Source organism: Lagopus leucura, unplaced genomic scaffold (genome assembly GCF_019238085.1).
Source record: "Lagopus leucura isolate 7727_CA_CO unplaced genomic scaffold, USGS_WTPT01 Super-Scaffold_100008, whole genome shotgun sequence".
NCBI lineage: Eukaryota > Metazoa > Chordata > Aves > Galliformes > Phasianidae > Lagopus > Lagopus leucura.
In genome coordinates this window covers 5,571,182-5,592,115 of record NW_024962265.1, presented here as the reverse complement: position 1 = coordinate 5,592,115, position 20,934 = coordinate 5,571,182, and the positions used below count along the sequence as shown (strand labels likewise).

Genomic DNA, 20,934 nt, shown 5'->3' with positions numbered 1-20,934 from the left:
CCACAGCTTAAAGGTTAGAAACTAAAAGTCACCATAAGCATGTGCTAATATCAAACACTGTCTCTGAAATATACTTGGATGAACATGCGTAATTAGGAAGATTTTTCCTAACTCAGAAATTAAGTAGAAATGTTATGAAAGGTTTTCTGATTTTCACAAACAGCACCACAAAGGTGCTTTCAAATTAAGACTGAAAAAAAAAAAAAATCAAAATATGAAACCAAAAGGGAAAAATCCACTGACTACAACTGAACAGAAAAGATTTTTAAAGGGGCAAAGACTTCAGATTATCACTTTTTAAAATTCAGATCAACTTTCAGCAGCCTTAAATATACTTCAAGAGAAAGGATAAACAGGAGAGAAGCCTTCCAGACCGGCCTCACTAACACAGTGAGTGTGAAATCACTGCATGTGAATTATGGATCTTGCACAGGTAAGACACAGGAGAGAGCTTAATTAAATAAGTTTATTGTCTAATGTTTACACTTGTTACGTTGCCACTGTAAAGTGCAACAACATAAATAAGTTTTCAGTAGGAACTTCACGTTCCCCCCTTCCCTTCTATGAACACCGCTTTAGGAACCAGGCTTTGTTCTTTAGACTCACAAAAGCAAAGTGGACATGAAGTTTCAGTGGCACAGTCTTCACAAATGCATGTTTAAAACAAAACTACGGGGCTGGCTTGGCAGCATGACAGCAGTACCATGCTGTCTCATAGGAAGCCCAGGGCAAGGAATTGATGTGCCCCAGGCCTTGCAATGCAGCAAATCCACCACAAAACCAGTTCACAGATGAGATGGGTATCAGTCTCTGGTAAAACGTTTGCTTGTCCAGCCTTGGAGCTGAGGGGCAGGCGACTGGGTGGGGACACCACCAAGGAGAAGGGAGTGCTGAGTTCAATGATGGCAAAATACAAGTTAAAAAAGTATAAAAAAAATTAAGGTACAGGCTACAAATCAACTCCTTCAAGAACACTGGCACGTGGCATTCTGAACTCAGATTAATTTTTTTCCTATTAAGGATGGGGAAATAAATTTAACATTTTTATGCTGTATGCAAAAATGTTTACCAGCGCCAAACTGATACATTTTACCATCTCACTGTAGTGTCTGAACAGCAAGGTAGATGAATTGGTTTCCAGCATTACAGGCAACATTAGATATACTCAAACAAGATAATGTAAACTTTATTCTTAAGGCAGCTGGTACTGATGCTGCACGCAGGCATTGCTCAAGGCCCATTACAGCAATGGGACATGTAGCACTTGAAAACAAGTAAAAAGAAAATAGCATCGTTGGACTAAATGACTCATGTTGTCAAAATACTTTCCCTTTCCCACAAACATGAAATGTTTGGACATCTAGAAAAATAACGCTCCTACTCCTCCAACTTCTGCCTGTTCTTTTACAAATATTTCAAAATACTGATAAATAATGGTGACTGCAAGCAGAATGCCAGTGCCCGACCCAATGGCTCCTAGAAAGTCAGCCAGAACTGAAAGGGCACCAATGCACAAACCACCAAACGCAGCTGCTGTAGGGATATACCTGGAACCAAAACATACATTCATGATCATGCATTTTCATACAAGAGTTCAGAAGCATATCTACTGTTAACCAGCTAGGATATTTAGAGACAAGCTTAGCTCTGCAGCTGCAACTCTACCATTAACTCTTAAAAGTTTCTAAACCACATTTGCACAACACAGAAATTAAAATAAATATTCACTGATAGGAAAGCTGTATAAACAACTGATCACTGGTAAAGATTTTGATTCATGAGATAACAATTTGTTATTATTATTTTTAAATATATGCATGCTATTTAACCTCCACAAGACTAAGATTTGGCTTAAATACAGAGGCATAAATCTGCCTAGCGATGCAGATCTTCAGGCTTTGCACACTGAACAAAAGCCCACTTTTGCAGCATCGTTTTACCTCAGTAATGGTAAATTAGACACCTGTAAAAGTGATGGTGTCTTCCTTTTAAAAACAGAGAAGAGACTGAACCCAAATTCCTTTGTTATTCTGCTTACGCAAAAGACACCCTACGTTAATCTCTTCATTAATCCTATATGCACCTTTTGCATTCCAGAGAAAGACAGCTTAATGAGAGCAATATCTTGACATCTGTAGCAGAAACAAGCTAGATTTTTCCAAGATTTTTCCAAGAACGTTTGTTCTCGTTGACACCTTCCCAGTACTCTCCATTGCCCAGTAGAGCAGCACAGCTGAAAGTCAGCATTTTCTTACCTGTTAAGCTCATGAACCATTGAAGTATCCCTGTGGCCTCTCATCACCATTTGCTGTTCCTTGAGTTGCTTGGCAACCTGCAGAAACATAATTTGATGAAATTGCTGCAGTTCTTCCACAGTCATCTGATACTTAGTCACAGTAATAACTGATCAGTAAGGATCAGTCAGTTCTAAATCAGAGGCAGTGTTTGAAAATACAGTCATTAGGCACATTTATCAGAACACCTACATCTTTTGCTGATGAACCAGACACTTCAATCCAAGTCTTCGAGAAAAAAGCGCAGGAGCCCAACATAAAAATTATATAAACGATTACATGGACAGGATCCTCAAATATTGCACCCATGGATTCTGGAGGGGACAAGTAGTAGCACAGACCACCAACAGGGTAAGAACGAGCAGGGCCGCCGCCACTCACATCCTACAGAAGAGGAAGAAGACAAGCAGGTGTTTCTCACGGACCTCTCACATTCTAATCCTGCATTTATAGAGGAATTCCTCATCAACATTCCAAAAGCCACTTTGCCATACAATTGTCAGAAATTAAGTACTCCAGTCTTCCGCTGGTTAAATACTTGAGTTTCACAATAAAGTAACATATATATACTTATATATTCTTTTTAAAAAAGGTGATTAAGGTACTTACTGCCCACTGTCCTAATAAGTTCACCAAGAAGTTGCCACTAAAACGAACAGACAACATCTGGGAAATAACATAGAGGTTTGAAACTAAGGCAGACTGCAGAATGATGGGAATGTTGGAGGTGTAGAAGAGCTTGATCGGGTAGCTACTGTACTGCCCTCGGTACCGGGCAGACTTGATGGGCAAATCAACACGAAAGCCCTACAAGAAAGAACACAAATACACCAAATTCATTTCTGAGAAAGAAATGCTTCCTTGTATGTCTACAAGTTATTCCTGAGGATATTTTTTAGATAAACAAGGAGTGCAAAGTCTGGGACAGTAAAGCCCCAAGGCTTCTTGCTACAGACTGAACTACAGACTTTAAGGATTTGTAAGTGTTACTGCTTGGATGTTTTACATTCTTTCTATAGCAAATAAGAGAGAAGGTTTGTAAGTAACATTTCTCTAAAAAAACAATTTATAACATTTGGTTTGATGAAACTATGTAATGGCTTTTAACTTAACTGACAAGTATCAGCAGACCTGCCACGTCTCTTAAGTCCTTTTTGGGGCAGGCTCCTATCCCAGTATGCCCAAGAAATTTGAAAACCAGAGAATTCAAGTTTTTTTGCTTCCACTCAGTCTGAACTGCTTTAAAGATGCATGGTTAGATACACAAACAAAACACTACAGTCCAATATGCAGGTCTCCTTTAATGTCCATTTTAGGAAATACTCAAGTTTAAAGACAAACCCCAGCTAAGGATCTAATGAAAAATCAAGGAGGAAAAGGGAACAAAAAGCCATGCATTAATTACACTTGTTTTCTAGAACAAATCTGTATTTGGTTCTTCAGCTCTGTTCAAAAGTAGTATTTTCTTTTTAAACTCAACTTCGAATATGAAGTATATTAATTGTATGATAGAACCAGAGCAGTTTCATAATCCACTTTTAGTAAAAATACCCAAATAGTGCGTGTGGTGTTTAGTGGAAAGTGAGATGACATCACTGCCTGAGTACAAGTATGTGTGGCCATAACACTGAACAGCTGCAACGCCACAGGGTTATGTTACTGAAGAAACACTATTCAAATTAAGAATAAGTAAGAGCTCCTTACTCTGAATCACAGAAGGGTTGGAAGGGATCAAGGATCCTCAAGGATCATGGATCTCCAACCCCCCTGCCACAGGCAGGGCCACCAACCTCCCCATTTAATACCAGACCAGGCTGCCCAGGGCCCCATCCAACCTGGCCTTGAACACCTCCAGGGACGGGGCATCCAAACCTCTCTGGGCAGCCTGTTCCAGCACCTCACCACTCTCTCTGTAAAGAACTTCTCCTTGACATCCAACCTGAATCTTCCCTCCTTAACTTAAAACCATTTCCCCTTGTCCTGCAGTTATCTACCCTTTCAAAGAGTTGAGAACAAGATCTCAAGATCAGATACTTCATTTATTCTACTCTGGCGATTTCTTTTTGCAATGACCACATTACCAGGAGTCCATGCCCTTCTACCAATACAGTTTCACAGCTACTATGAGAAATTTCTCTTTTTACCTGAAAATAAATGACTACAGCAAATACAAACACTGTAGCAATCAAATTCATGAGGTTGGGCAAATTCTGTCGGTAAAAAGCCTCCCGCAAGGCGCGGACTTTGTCGGTTCGCGTAGCCAGAAGATGAAACAATGCAATCACAGCACCTTCAAACTCTGTTCCTGCAGAAAGCAGAACAACAGAAGAGACTTGAAACTGTCAATTAATAACAGAGTTTTTAAAAGACCATCACATCTTTCTTCAGGATTTTTTTCAAAGTGACAGGTACAAAATAAGATGCAACACGACGTCCGTCCTGTTACAGATGCATCACCACAGCGTGCTGCCTTAACTCGCAGGCTGTGAGTCTTTTCTGGGTGTAAGAGGAAGATCAGAAGGAAGAAAAAAAAAAAAAAAAAAAAAAGAAAACTAAAGAGGAGAAAAATAACTTCAAAAAAGTAGTAAAAAACCACAGCAGACAGAAAAACTCCAAGTTTGGTAATGATGAGAGCGAACTAAAATCCTGGCTTAGGACACATGCATTAAATGAGTTAACTTCAGGATGCAAACACAGGATGCATCTTAGCTTGGCTTATCTTAGCTACAGTCTCAGCACAACCAAACATTGGCTGAGGAATGGCAGCCCCTGAAGGAACAATCAACCTTAAAGTAACTGGGAAGCTCCAACTGCAACAGTAACCTACAGCCACAAAAACAGCTGGGTTATAAAGAGCTCCCCCAAACAAACAGAATTTAAACACCCCAATTTCTACAGATTGAGGTGTGCTAAAACAAGGTTATTTCAGTTTGGAAATCAGAAGTTTTCCATCAAGGGGCTGTAGCTCCCATTTTAGCTACTGCAATTCAAATCAACAAAAGCAAACATGCAGGTAATTTACCTTTGTGTGAGTTAAACAACGTTTCCCTCTTCAATGTTAGACAATGGATTTTAGAAGCTAACCATCACACACTAAAACATCTTTTCAAAATCCATTTGATGCACACCTGATCAGTGTACACACAGCAGACATCCACAGAAACACATCATAACTAATTGTAATAGCACAGGTACCTCTGCCAGTGTTGATGGTAGTGGGACTAAACGCCTTCCAGACAATGGTTTCACAGATATTGGTAGCAATAAAGAGGGAAATACCAGATCCCAACCCATAACCTTTCTGTAGCAACTCATCTAACAGCAGCACAATCAAGCCAGCAACAAATAGCTGCGGGAAAAGAAAAAGAACTGAGCAGAAACAAGAATAAATCAAGTCAGGAATTGCATATTAATCTCGTTTCAGTATTTTCATCATGCTGGAGAGAGCTCATTAAGTTTTAAATTGAAGTATCATTCATCCAGATTTCTGCCCCCTCACATGCACATCACACCTGCCAAAAACCTCTCCGACTTTTCAACACTGGTGCAAGCAAACAGATTACACAGTAAGTATTTATTTCTTTTGAAGTGTTTACATTTGTGCATTTACTGATTTGCTCTACAGGATAATGCCTCAAAGTTGAATTTAGAGCCTTTAGTGAGAAGTCCTCTGTGGCACCGAACAGCAGCTACTGCTTGCAAAATTCCCATATTTGAAATGAAGCAGCTACTCCCTATCTGAAATATTTATGATACTAATTATCCCAACTTTCTCTTCCTTTAAGGAAGATTTAGAATTTCTCATATGTAGACAGATAGATATGAAGGATGTTGCTTCGCAGCATTAAAATAAATTAAAGGCAACCAGAACACAGAAGGATTTTTTCCTTCCAACCATACTACATCTAATCAGTTTTAATTACACAAAGAATAGCTCACTACAAACCTGAATTATAATGAGAAGGCAAATGCCAGCACCCATTTCAGCAGGATCTCCATACATTCCAGTCATAACATAGACAATGGCTTGCCCAATGGTAATAATCATCCCAAATACTGCAACAGGACAAGAAGAAAATCTTTATTAAATGACAAATTTCCTGAATTCACCTATCAAAGAAATTCACGCTCCGTGTCTCTGAAGCGGACTGGTTTCCCCTGAATAAAACTGTGTTCAATAACTTGAATCAGAACAGTGCTTACGTTTCTGAGCTCCATTGAACAAGGCTCTGTCTTTCGGTGTATCACCGACTTCAATGATCTTTGCTCCAGCTAGCAGCTGCATGATCAAACCAGAGGTCACAATGGGAGAGATACCCAATTCCATCAACGTACCTACCAGGAAGAAAATACAAATGCAATTAAAGATCTTCCAGGCTGGATGTGGCTCTGGGCAGCCTGGTCTGGTGGATGGCGACCCTGCATACAGCAGGGGATTGAAACTAGATGATCACTGTGGTCCTTTTCAACCCGGGCCATTCTTTGATTCTCTGATTCCTAAAGGATTATTAGGCCTGTTAAAAGATTTTAGCTAAAGAACGTTTTTCACAGCTTTTGAAATGTATATTTCAGTACAGGCATACTCAACAAAGCCCATTATCAGCTCACAGAAGGGGGCTGTGTAAAAATCTGTGATATCTAAGGCAAACCAAGGTGGCTTTTCACTGTATGTACCTTTGTGGTACAATGTGGGCACTGCAGGTAAGCACACACAGAACCTCAGTGCTTTACACAGTCAGCTTTTTGGCGTACCGTACCAAGAAACCTCTACCAGAAGCATCTTCTACTGCTTCAACTCCCATATTTTGTTCAGTTTAATTGTGAAGACCACAAGATGCTGCAGATCCAGTGCTTGGTAACACCAATCTCCAAACCACAAACTCTATAGATGAGAGCACTGAAGTTTAGGACTTAATGAAACAAACACATCGTTAAGACGTTCTACTCTGCCATCTCACCTACTGACACAATGTTCACCAAGCTAACAACTTTCAAATGCATACAGCAGGAAGACACAACTTCATAAAACATTACTTCTGCAGCACACAGGTTCATTTTCCAGAAAACCTGCCTTCTTTTTCCCCCAGCCTTTCATTCAATGTAATAACAGCTGGGCATCAAGCACTCCACGTGCAACAACAGAACCACCACCACGTGTTCTATGCAGATATATTCTCTGCAAGATGTTGTTTAACTACTGATATCTGCTTGAATTATACTATAAAGTGGTATGAGAGCAGAACTGAATTTACCCAAAGCAATTAAATTCATTCATAAACGCATTTTATTCTGACATTGTCACAATACTCATCAGAGAGATAAAAATGAGAATCAATACAAAATTCCTTAGAACTCTGCGAACTTAAGAGCCATTCTGCTCTCACCTGTAGCACAGCAGTGTTCCATCCTAAAATGACCATGATTATTATTAAGAAAACAGTATTTAGCCACAAGAGACTTGCAAAGTGTCAAGAAGAACCAGTGAAAGGGGAAGCATGGCCGACCTGGCTGTGTGAAAGGTCAAAGGAAGCAGAAATGGTATATAACAGATAATCAGACAAGAAGCTCATCTACCCTCACATTCAATTTAAAGGGACTCCTCCTCTGCAGGAAGTATCATGCTTTAATTCCCTTTTCCTGCACACACTGAGCAATTTGCTCAGAAACTGCTGCTGGCAACCTGTGCCACTGCTTGGTGCAATGTAATGTAATTATCTTCACTGCTGTGACATTTGCCTTTCCTAAACAGTTCCTTCACATTACAGGTCCCATTGCTTCTCTCACTTCCAGCCACTTTGCCAAGGTACAGATGAGGTCAGTAACCTTACTTAGAGTCATGCAAGACAAGTCATGGAATCTTAAAATCCTGACTTCCAGCATTAGTTTAATACTTTTACACATTATTTTGGGCTCCATTTGTCTTTTCTACAGTAAACTACTTCGGGTTTGCTACAAAGTAAGCTGAATCACTTCTGCCCTTAGCTTTCCAACCTACATAATTACTACCACAATTACTACCTGTAATGCTGCAGAAGTGTTATGAGGTATAACCAACTTGCACACACAAAGTATTTTCCTTCATAATTAAGAGGAGAAAAGACCCAATGTTTCACATATAATCAGAAAAAGATTGCTTTACAGTAGGATACAGAACCAGCCTGGAAGTTGAGAATCAAGATACATCTCATTTGAGCATCAAAGGCACTTCCATTCCTAAGACAAAATCCACCTCAGGTATCATTCATCACATCACATCACATCACATCACATCACATCACATCACATCACGGTGTTTCAACACGACAGCTGGGCTTTGTGAAATTTTACACCCAATCATTTTTCCTCAGTCTGTTTGTTCCCATAAAAAGAAAAGAAAGAATTTACTAACCTCTGTTTGATGCAAGAATGACTCGCATCCAGTAGAAAGGATCTGCTGAATCTGATGACATGATTCCAAATAAAGGTATCTGCCAAAGCACAGAGCAATATTAAACAGATATATGAAGAGAGCTTACATTAATCTAAGAACCTTAACTCGTAATGATTCAACTGCTACACTGTTCAGTATAATGAAAGCCAACCATCTTCTGGTTTTTAAATTGAACAAGACCACACAACAGTGTTAAGTGACAAGCACTGGCCAGATTACTGCAGATGAAGATGTAAGTGGTTGCCATAAGCAGCCATAGAGTACCTCAGCCCTGGAAATATCCAAGGAAAGAAACACAAAATAAATAGGTCAGATACCAAAAATGATTAAGAGAACAGAGCACCTCCTCACCATGATATTCCACTGCTTATGAAACACTGATACTCCAGTACTTATTTCACCACAATTTTTGCAGTAGAACAAACTGTAGCCACACATCTTTGAGAAGACATAAGAAAGCAGGGTTGTTTTGTTTTGATTTTAAACAGCCCTATACAAAATTCCTTTGTAGAACAAATTAAAGATGAAGCATAAATTCCAACATAAATATTTTCCTCCATCAACTCTGAATACCAACTCTACAGCTGGGAATGTTTTAAAGCATCCTATATGGAGCTGTACAAGTCGGCCAAGTTTATACTGAAAAGAGACATTATGTCAGCACTGAAGGACTTTGAGTTCTTTAAAACTCAATCACAAAAGAAGGCCCAGGCAATCCTCTAGATTATTTCCTGAAAACTCTGCTATTATGCTAACTATTTTCAATTAGCTACCATCATCTTTTGTACAGATTCAAATCCTTAATTATGCATATATCTAGCAGCTAAGAAACACAAATAAAATCCACACTCTTCTATCTCTGGTATCATTCCCACATCCTCTGTTGAAAAACAGACAGGTTTGGGCCTTTAACAGCCCTTCAATGTCGTAAACATACAAATTATTAAACTGCTGCTACAGAATCTGACTGCAATGGCTAAGTTCAAGTCAATAAATAAGTAAAATAGAACATAAAATGCCTAAGGTTGAAGATGCCTGCTTCATTTTAAAGGGTCTGGAGGGTCTAAAAGTGCTAAAATAAATAAAGTAATGCATGGACTTTCAGTTTCTGCAGTATCTGAATATTCAACAAACAAACTATGTGTTTATAACCCTAGTTTCCAGGAACTCCTGCAACTATGGATGAATGCAACCATAAACTTTTACAAAGACCTTGGGGGCAGGTAGTATCCTCATCAATATATTCAAAAAGTCACATTCTAAATGTGAACTTAAACACCTCAGGACAAACATCTTCCCACAATCTCTGCAATCTTTTAGCTCGTTCAAGAAGGATCAGGTAAAAAAAGTCATTTCTGTTCAATCTCATTACTGATTGTTCAAAGCAGTGAACTTCAAAGCTGAAGTTCAAATTTAGCTATGAACAGAGGCTAAAGAATGCATAAAACTGCTCAGCTTGCTTGGGCTACTCAATGAATATTTGCTTTGCTGTTTATCCTGCAGTCAGTGTCACTGTTTCATAGGACAGCTCACATCATAACAGCAACGTATTAATTTCTGAAAACATATACATGAATAATAAAGACTATTTTGCATACACAGTCTTCATTCATTAGCAATTAAAACACAAAACTGAAAGCAGATCAACACGAAATGAGAAATTCTCACACGTTCTGCATTTTACATACAGAACACACCCTTTCTGAAACACGGAATACATCCATACGTACCTGACAGCATACTAAGAAAATGAAGAGAGTGATGGCTGTCCATAGCACCTTCTCTCTGAACTGGATCTACAGAACCAATTATAGATATTATTGAGTTAATTGCATTCGGTATTTTCACTCTACTTCACACTAGAGCTAGATGCTGTATTGTTTGGAACTAAATGTGAAAGATACTGAGCCAGATGGCAACATTTCTCATCAGGAATTATTTTTAATATCATTTCAGATTTTTTAGAGTGACAGCCATGGGCTCAAAGACAGATTGCATGGGATCTGGCAGTGTGCCTGACACTCAGACAGTAGAACACGTTTTATATATAGTATCCTAACACAGTGAATATTTACCAAAAAACAACAGCATAGCTAAATGTGGACATATCAGAACAAACATGAAATACTAATGTAAAAATCCTTATCTGCTGTGATTTTATCTCTAGGCTTCAACAGATTGACAGCACTGTTTTTTAAGGCTCGAGTTGCTCAAGTGCTGTAAAGTTTTTAGAGACTTAACTGCTAAAGGCAAGTGATTAAAAAACAGAAGAACCATGAGTTTTGGATTAGAAATCAGAGCAGTGAAAGAAGTTCTTCAAAAGTTGTTGCAGGAAGTTTAGATTCACCATTATGTTAATGGAAACAGACTACAAATTTTAGAGGCTTTTTCCCCCTCCAAAGTATTTCTATGGATGTACATTAGGTATTACTTTTACAAGATGGACAGATCAATGATCATCAGTCAGTAGTACATTAAGAGATCCCCGTGGTCACAACACACAAACCACTCTATGATTCTATGATACGAGTCCATGATTTGAGGCAGAATGCTGCAACTAGTTCCACAAAAGAAGAACCATGAGGTTTAAATTTGAAAGAGAGAAAAGAGAAAAGTACTGAAAGCCTGAGACAGAAAGAAAAGCACTGGAAGAGACCAAGAGAGAGCCCTGTTGCAGTGCTACGTCCAAGTTCCCACCTCTCCTCCACGGACTGTAAACACTGGGATGTGTGTTCACTGCAGACAAGAGCACAGCAGCTACTAAAATGAGACATGAACTGACACACAAAACAGATACAGTGTAAGTAACACATTTCTGCTTCCAACCACTGATGCTGCCTGTAGAGAAGTAACAAGAGAAAAGGTTAGTGGCTAGTTTTATAGGCCCTGAACACCCACAAACAAGAATCTGTAAACTGAGGCAGCAGGACAACTCCCCAGACAAAAGGAATTCAGAATTAGTCTGCAACTTTGTAAGTGAAAGCATACACTTAATTTGAGGCAAAGTAGTTCCAGTAATTTAATGTATTTACTGATACAGACTCACTTCTAAAAGAGGCCAGATGCTAAAAATACATACAGTATAAAGTTAAAAAAAGAAAAAGTGACAGCAGCAAATAAATCCAGCGTCTTGTCTTAGATTTTATGAAGTGCTGACCCACTTTGCCAAGCGCTGTTTCAATTTCATTGTTCAGATTTAAAGTGCAGACTTTAAAAAAGAAAAATGTTGAGCAGAACAGTTTCTGCAGCCCAAAGCTTAACGTTGGCTTCTGGGGTATCAGTCTCCTCAACTACCCTGGCCCTCAAGTCAATTAAAGTGAGCCTTAGAGAAATCCTGCAACACCCAAATCACACTTGGTTCAGAGGGAACGGTCTCTGTGATTCAAAGAAACAAAAAAGAGAAAAGAAAAAGGAGGCACTCGAATCCATATGCAAAAAGCAGCAAAATACCAACTGGTACCAAAACATTCCAGCCACAAACAACAACGAGCACAAAAAGTGTGCATTTCACCGTCTGATCAGATCCTACTGGACATTTTCTTCTTTTGGTATTTTTCTCACTTACAGCTCATAAAGATAAATGGACGTGAGCCCCATCATCCTGGTGTTCTGTACACTGTGTTCTACTTCATGTCTGTGAAGTAGCTGAGAGATCTGTGCGTGCAGCATGAACAAACATAACAACTACAAAAAAGCAGCACTTGCTTCTGTCAGCCAACATCTCCAAATGACAAAAGCAACACTCCCTAGTGACAGAAAAAGCCCACTTCCTTCATCAAAAATAATGGGAAAAGGTCCAATGGGAGCCCACCTGCATGAAAACCTTGTGCTCTCTGCACAATCAACAATCACTGAACTTAAGCTTAGAGATTTTTTTTTCTAGTTTGTTATCTTTGTTTCTTGTCCCAGCCTTAACCAGCCCACTAAAATAATTACTAATGATGCCTGCCAGTGACAGCTTGCAAGAAAACAATAAATACAAAAGACTTGTTAAACAGAACAGCCTAAGTCGCTTGATAGACTATACATAAGCAAGGAACATTAAGTAAAATGGTCAAAATACTCTTCAGTCTTGGGAAGGACGTTCCCAAGTATATCCTTCACTTCAAATTTGTACAAAGCTGGCAACAGACAATCACTGCTTAGCCAGTGACCTAGATAGCAAAAGAGACAAAATGACCCAAGTAGCAAGGACAACAACTGCTCTGGGCATCCTTCACCAGCTGATGGAGGACGCCAACAAACCATGTCTCTCCCCCTATTCTTTCCTTCCTCAGAGAAAGGAAGAAACCAAGAGAAAATCACAATTGTTGCAGAGCTTTACAGAAACTTCAGTATCTGTAGATTTGTCTCAGCTGTCTCATCAACCCCACTTCAATACAAGAAATGGGACAGATGGATGTAACAAACTCATTCAAAAATATGCCATAAACAAACACAAGAAGATTGTACTGAAGTTGAAAGCTGCAGAAACACAGTGGGTTATCTTCCACTCGATCAGGTGCATCCCAATCTTTGCACGAGGTCTGGCTCTGGAGACTCAAGAAGCCTTTGTCTGAGTGGTATCACTTGCCTGAAAATCTGTCCCGAGAGGGAAAGACAGCTTGGAATGGCAGATAAGGCAAAGAGCGAAGGGATCAACCTTCTTAGAAATAAGTCCCAGAGGGGGACAATCTGCAGTTTTTACCATATCTTTTCCATTCAAGCCAGCACGTGGCTACCAGAAAAATTATCTCTGCATCCAGACCTAACCCTCAGGAATCAGTCAACAGTGTGAGAGTATTCTCCAGGACGGTACCATGCTCACAGGTGTGGATTTCTTTCTAACAATAAAAATCAGTATTTGCCTCTTATTTTCTGGTGTGGCTGGCATGAAAATTCCATAAATTAGCTACTCTAATTCGAATCTTTGTCAGCTAGGTGATACATGACTGTTTGAGTATTAGTAAAAAAGCTTATTTTCACTATTATTATTATTTTTGACAGGGACAGTCTCTTCCTATCTACAGAAATTAACTATTTTTGATCTAGAAAACAGGCAAAGAAATGGGTTCTAGGGCTACAGGGATAGGTCAGATGTAAATGAACTCATTCCATTGGTCTCAGAACAGAGAGAAGCATCACAGCTAGTAGGTTATGTGAACCTTATCACAAACCACCTCATCAAGTGGAAAAACGGCTTTGGAGGAAAAACTATTTTGAGGGAAAAAATCCACAGGAAAAACAGCCTGAAAATTCCGTTGTGGTATGTTAACATCGATGTAGTTGTAAGGAACTGAATACAATAAATTCAGTCCAGAGATAAGACATTTAAAAACCAAACTGAGTTAGTACCGTTAGCATATGGAAGAATTTGATTTGCCAGAAGGCTGTCAGGAATTCATTATGATGATCATCTTTTGCCTTAATGTGGATTTCCTTTCTCCCAAAGGATATGCCCTACGTTAGGGCCCACTATCTGCATTTGTACTGTGGTGTGGAGTTGAACGCATTATTCTCTTATCTGAGAACACATTAAGGTAAAAACACAATGTAGCACTCACCTTTCTTTCTGGCTTCTGGATTTCAGGTAAAACTGCACAGAATGGCTTAATAACTTCTAAAAATTTAACTGTTGTAGAAAAAATGAACAAAAAAGGAGTAAGAAGAAAATATTCTACTGAACTTGTATGATTTATAAAGCTTCATGCTTCATATAACTTCTAAGGAAAAAAATAAAGCGTAAGAACACTACAGGTGAATTACTTCATCAACACTCATTAACTGAACATGTGAGAAGTAATGCATTTCTTGAAGGAAGTGAAAAATGAACATGAAGCACAAATGACTTAGCTTGGAAGGGACCTCAAAGATCATCCAGTTCCAGGCCTCTGCCACAGGCAGGGTTGTCACCCACCAGACCAGGCTGCCCATGGCCCCATCCAGCCTGGCCCTGCACACCTCCAGGGATGGGGCATCCACAGCCTCTTTGGACAGCCTGTGCCAGTGCCTCACCTCTGAGTGAAAAATTTCCCCCAACATCTGAACTAAATCTCTCCTCTTTTAATTCAAATCCTCAGTCCTATCACTACCAGACTGTATAGAAATTTTATCTCCCTTCTGCTTATAAGCTCCCTTTATGTACCAGAAGGCTACCAGGTCTCCCCCGAGCCTTCTCCAAGCAGAACAACCCAAGCTTCCTCAGCCATTCTTGACAGAAGATGTTCAGCCCTCTGAACATCTTTGTCTGCCCTCCTATGGACCTGTTCCAAAAGCTCCACACCTTTCCTGAGGTCCAGACCTGGATGCAGCACTGCAGGTGGAGCCTCAGAAGGGCAGAGCAGAGGGGGACAATCCCCTCCCTCTTCCTGCTATCACCTCTCTTCTGCTGCAGCCCAGAATACAGTTGGCCTTCTGGGCTGCAAGAGCACTCCGCTGGCTCACATCCACCTTCTCATCCACCTGAACCCCAAACCCAACTCCACAGAGCTGCTCTCAATGAGTTCTTCTGCTCTGTACCCCTGACTGGAACTGTCCGACCCAAATGCAACGCCTTGCACGCAGCCTTGTTACAACTCATTAGCATCTCACTTTTCAAGCCTGGAAACGTGGAAAAGAATTTTCAAGAGATTGGCCCAGCCTTTGTTCCATGGCCGGAATCACCTGCGATGCAGCAGTGAACTGAATCACACCCCACCTAAAAATACCCGACCCAGCGCTTCTGTCAAGCACAGAAGCAATGGATGCACCTACCTAGGAAATAATAGGCATTACGCATCTATTTCGATGACGGGAAAAAAAAACCACTGACATATCTTCAGATACCTTCAAATCGCTGCAACACGTATTCCGACCGAAGTTTTCGGGATTTAACTTCTACAACTCCCTCCGCAGTTTCTCCGTTAAAACCGCGGCACGACTCAGCAGCCTCGGCTCTTTGCTACGAAAACCCCAACAACCCGAAGCACGGGGCGGGCGGTTTCCCTGCCAAACCTCCCGCAGCGCTCCCAGCCCGCTACGCGCGGCTCTCCACAGCCGCCAGCCGCGGTTCCCCTCACAGATCCGCGCCCCGCACCGCGCCGCGTGTGGAAACGCCGCGTCGATCCCCGCGCACACCGCCGCGCCCGGCTCCTCCCGCACCGACCGCCCCTCACACGGCTCCCCGTGTCCCGCAGGAGCCGGCCAAGGCGCCACGTCCGACCCGAGAAGCTGGACGCGACCCGCCGCCGAGCCGTGAGGTGGCCGCCTCGCCGCCCTTCGCTCCCCCACCGCCCCCTCCGGGCCGCGTCCTCCCCTCGCTGCGGCCGCCCGCGCTGCCGTACTCACTGCCCATGGCGGCGGGGCCGGCCGCTGCCTCACCGCTGTCAGCGCCGCTCCCCTCCCCCACCGCGTTCCCTCCGCCGCCGTCACGTGACGCGGCGCGCAGAAGCCCGCGCAGGCGTCGCTGCGGCCGCCTCTGCCCGGTGCCTGCCGCCGTGCCGCCGCTCCCTGGGCTGGGTGGAAGTCCGCGACAATTCCGTTTCGGCGACGCGTTGTCACCGTCGCTCTGAACGGTTTTATTCAATGGCTTCCCTCAGCTGAAATCGCTTAAACAAGGCTTTTTTTCATCCAGTTTGTATAGTCGTAATTTCACAAGTGCTCCCGAGTTACCCCATGGCAGTTAGGCTCACCTGTAGTTTCCTGAGTTTTCTGATAAATGACAACAGCATGAACAGTTTGAAAGAACTCCAAGATCATCCAGTCCAACCCCAACCCACCCCCGCTGTGCCTGTGAATCACAGTCATAGAATCCTAGAATCAGAAAGGCTGGAAGAAAGCTCCAAGAACGCTGAGTCCAACCGTCCACTACCGCCAATGTCCCCCCTACCCCACGTCCCTCATTGCCACATCCATCCTTTTCTTGAGCATCTTCAGGCGCAGTGACTCCACCACATTCCTGGGCAGCCTGTCCAATGCCTCACCACTCATCCCGGGAAGAAATTGTTCCAATATCCAACCTGAATCTCCCCTGGCACAACTTGAAGCAATAGCCTCTCATCCTACTACTGATACCTAGGAGCAAAGGCCGGCCCCCCCTCACCACGACCTCCTTTCAGGCAGTTGTAGAGAGCAATAAGACCTCTTCTGAGCCTCCTCTTCTCCACACTGAACAATCCCTGTTTCCTCTGTCACACCCCTGAAGATTTGGGCTCCAGACCCCTCACAGCTTCATTGCCCTCCTCTGGACACGCTCCAGTGCCCCAGTGTCTTTCACATGGTGAGGCACCTAAAATTGAGCACAGTACCGGAGGTGCACCTTCACCAGCGCTGAGTACAGACAACAATCACCTCTCATGCCACCAGTAATTGGCCTTACATCTCACCTCGAGATGCCTCACCAGTAAGAGTGGTGTCCCTTAGGGATCAGTACGGGAACCGATGCTGTTCAGTGTCTTCATCAGTGACATCAACAGTGGGATCAAGGGCACTCTCAACAAGTTTGTGAGTGACATGCCTGAGCAGTGGGATAGCACTCAGAGAGACCTAGACAGTCTTGAGAGGTGGGACCAGGTGAACCTCATAAGGTTCAACAAATCCAAGTCCAATGTCTTGCACCTGAATCACAGCAACCCTTACTGTCTGTATGAGCTGGGGGATGTAAGGACGGAGCACAGCCCTGCCGAAAATGACTTGGGCTACTGGTGGACAGGAAGCTTGACATAAGCAGCAATGTTTCCTCACAGCCCAGAAAGCCAACTGTATCCTGGGCTGCATCAAAAGAACTGTGGGTCAGCAGGGCGAGGGAGGTGATCCTGCCCCTCTGCCCTGAGCTGGTGAGACCTCACCTGGAGTACTGCATCCAAATGTGGAGTCCTCAGTACAGGAGAAACATGGACCTGTTAGAGCTGATTGCCACAGAATTGGTCCATGGAATGGAACACTTTCCCTACAAGAACACACAGAGATGTGGGGATGTTCAGCCTGGAAAAGAGAAGGCTCTGGGGAGACATGATAGAAGCCTTTCAGTATTGAAAGGGGGACTCTAAGAAAGGACAGACTCTTTAGCACGATCTGTTGTGATAGGATAAAGGGAAATTGATTCAAACTATAAAAGGAGAGATTTAGATTGGATAAAAGGAAGACATTTTTTACAAATGAGATAGAGAGGCACTGGAATGAGTTGCCCAGACTCATGAATGAGTTTCAGGAAGTTTCTTGCAATTAATATGGGTCCAGATTTTTAGCTGTACTTACCAGTTCCAGCTGACTGGCTCGCTCTTAGCAAACCTAGACACATACAGATTACTGGTCCATTTTATCTGAAGGCTGATAAAAGAGCCAGGAGGCTCCTTCAATCTATCCTAACACAGGTGCACCATTGAGGCAGTATTACAGCATCATCTGTGAGTGGGTCACCAATTATTGAAGTTTTTTTAAAAAAAACAGTTTTCTTTGCTCATTCCAAGTTAATATTTACTATGGCATTCAAAACTTTAAGGCTTCAAAATTAAGACTAGTCTTGTTTAACTCATAAAATAATATCACTATTACTAAAATATTTGTTCTAACATATTTTTCTTCCTTTAACCAAGTCACTGCTGCCTTCAGTGAGCTGCTCAACCTAACATCTCTTTCCCTTGATGTCTTTATTTTTCCTTCCAGTCTTGCACTTCCAGCTAAAAATCCTGAACACGTCCTTAACTTCTCAGTCATTACCTCTGCATTTCATTCCATGTGCCACAATGCACAAGAGCTGTAACACTTCCTCTCTTTCTAGTTAGCTTTTTGTACTAACATACAGAGCTTCATTTCTGCTTTAATAACCCACAAATTTCTCTTGCCCAAGGACTGGGCCCTACTCTGTTACCACTCACCCAACTTGCATACCATTTTATTTAGCACTTCCCTGAATTGCATGTCCTGCACAGGGAACTTGTTCCCACTGTCAAGCAGCACCCTCATCTGAAGCTTTCAAGATTTCTGCCCCTCTTTTCTGCAATTATTTTAAATTGAGTATATCATTTTCCTCTGACTGCTTTACAGGAGCTACTGGTAACACAGGTTTCTCCTTTGCCTTCCTTTCCCCTTTTTTTCCCTTTCCCAACCCATTCTTTTTCAATTATTCACTCAATATTTTTTTTTAGTACAGTGTGCAGATTTACAAATTCACTGCTATAGGGCACGTTCCCAGCTAAGCCACTGCAAGATAAGTTTACCAATATTATCACTGCAGAAGTTGCATGAGTGATCTATCAGGTGTAAATGCAAGAGCTTCCTTCACTGCCCAGCATTTTGGAGGGGCAGGTATCAGTATGAACAAGGGCCCCCTAAAGGCAGCTAGTCCCAGAATTGCAAAAGCAAACCAGCACTTGTCCAAGGTGAGCCAAGTCTGCATGCAGAGCTGAGTACAGCACACAGGAGGAAAACAGCCTTGTGTATATCCAAAATCAGTAGGGGAGCTGTGTTAATGTCTAACTCAGCACAGGCTTTGTGTTGCTCCTGGTAGCTGTTAGCCATCACAAAACAGCAGTATTCTGCAGATAATTCTACACCAGCAAGACCTAAGAGTGGAGCCAAAGCTGTTCCTTCCCTACTCCAGCACAGCAATGTTGGGCTGGGGGCATTTAGCCAAGCAGCACTACAGTAACAGTGCTCCCAAAGGCAGAGTAAAACAGACTCTGAACACTCAGCCATCCTTTACTTGGTTAAAACAACCTGCATTACCTCTGTGTGGGCGGTGTATAACGGGGTCAGGTTCAGGCAACGTGCAAAATGCTGGGTCTGTTCTGCCCTTGTGTATTGTCACAGTGAGAAATGTCTTTTTTTTTTTAATGTTATTGTCAGTTTGGAGTCAAAGCTGATGACTGTGCCATAAAACTTTCCTAGCTACAGCTGCAGCCAAAGCAGTGTTGCTTTTCTGCCTCATTTTTTCTGCTTGCTGATACTGAAGTTCTTTGTGAGCAGAGTATTGAGAAGTAAATTATACAAAAAGTACCAAGCAAACAATTGCTCTTTTGGGCAAGGTCTCTGAGAAACCAAAGAATATACCCCAAGTATTTTCCCTTATCTAGACAAAATGCAACCACAACCCTGTGAAAGTACAGCTGCTAGTAGATGATATTAAAGGATAAAAACAATAAGGAGTAAAGGAGAGGCAGAGCTCCAGATACAATACGCAAGTGATTTCTACACAGAAAAGCATACTGCTCAGGAACCATAGTAAGAAATCCCTGGAAATCTCTGAGCAGAATTTTAAACCAGAATACATCTTGACTACATAAAGCCTAAAAAGTTGTGCAGTTTGCCAGAATAAAGTGGAAGAAACATGACTTCATGTCAGGAGGGATGTGCTGAAGAAGTTACGTGAAACAGACAACAACACAGAGATTACAGAGGTTGTTTATGGGTCACATAGAGTTAATGAATTAATGTGCAAGTCAGTTAGGGTAGGACAGTCCTTCAGAGCAGCTTTTGGAAGCCGTTCCACCAGGTAAATGCAAACTGTGCCTGCACTCCTAATGTAACACTGTTTTTCATGTAGGAGTGCTGTACTTGGTTAAATCCCACTTGCTTCTTCCTAAAAGGCTTTTGTGCACGGTGGGTTTGGTTTATTCAAGCACGCTCCCAAATAAGTAGGGAAGGTGCTCATTTCACACTGCCAACAAGATTAGAAAAGGGAAAAACTCTTTGGTGATGGGCGAGCTGCCTCAGGACAGCAGGAAGGGGACTGGTCCAGGCAGCTTTCACTTCCTTTTGCCATCTATCTTCATTATTCTCCTGATTAAGTTCAATGTTATGGTCTTTTATCTGTTGCTATCCAAAAAAGATAAATTTATTTCCCCAGATGACACCTATGCTGAAACCTCCCCTCAGGGAACACCAGGAGCTGCACTCTGATGAGGTGCAGAGCATTTGGCTACAGACACGTCTCACTCACTGGGAGCGGAGCTTGGGAACAAGCAGGTAAAGGGCTGTTTTAGCATTTCTTCAAAATGCATTAAGTTGAAAAAGTCACACAACCAGAAGGAAAAGAACAGCATTAGAACAGAGTCTTAAGGAAGACCCTACAAATCCTTTGTGGAGCTCTAGCTGACACCTGCACTACTCTTCTAACTAGACACTGAGTCCCCACATCTGTGTGAGAAAGGAGAATTACTCTCGTTGGAGGGAGAAGCAGGGTGTCATGAGAGTCAGTGAGAAGAAGGGGAAGTCTTGTGGTCACTCCTCGAATGTGAGAGCTCAGCTAATCTT

General features: G+C 42.0%; 1 protein-coding gene across 3 annotated transcripts; it reads right to left on the bottom strand.

Moving 5' to 3' along the window:
- Positions 1-448: 448 nt before the first annotated feature.
- SEC61A2 (SEC61 translocon subunit alpha 2) lies at positions 449-16,097 on the bottom strand. Of its 3 annotated transcripts, XM_042872606.1 has the most exons (13): positions 16,030-16,046; positions 14,268-14,335; positions 11,422-11,562; positions 10,455-10,520; positions 8,683-8,761; positions 6,498-6,629; positions 6,241-6,350; positions 5,490-5,643; positions 4,439-4,599; positions 2,904-3,101; positions 2,487-2,678; positions 2,256-2,332; positions 449-1,547 (listed from the first exon to the last, which is right to left on the bottom strand). In XM_042872606.1, exons 5-13 carry the CDS (start codon positions 8,741-8,743, stop codon positions 1,361-1,363), a joined length of 1,272 nt encoding a protein of 423 aa, XP_042728540.1. In that variant the 5' UTR covers positions 8,744-8,761; positions 10,455-10,520; positions 11,422-11,562; positions 14,268-14,335; positions 16,030-16,046; the 3' UTR covers positions 449-1,360. The 3 variants fall into 3 exon arrangements, with proteins under 3 accessions (XP_042728540.1, XP_042728539.1, XP_042728541.1); XM_042872605.1 differs by lacking the exon at positions 11,422-11,562 and having other exon boundaries at positions 16,030-16,097; XM_042872607.1 differs by lacking the exon at positions 16,030-16,046 and having other exon boundaries at positions 11,422-11,501; positions 14,268-14,334.
- Positions 16,098-20,934: the final 4,837 nt, after the last annotated feature.

Bases quoted from the DNA above. Each gene is read 5' to 3' on its own strand.
- SEC61A2 (XM_042872605.1), bottom strand. The intron at 8,762-10,454 runs GTACGTATGGAT...GTGCTTTGGCAG, and splicing joins TTTTCTTAGTATGCTGTCAG to ATACCTTTATTTGGAATCAT. The intron at 5,644-6,240 runs GTTTGTAGTGAG...CTTTTCCCGCAG, and splicing joins GCCTTCTCATTATAATTCAG to CTATTTGTTGCTGGCTTGAT.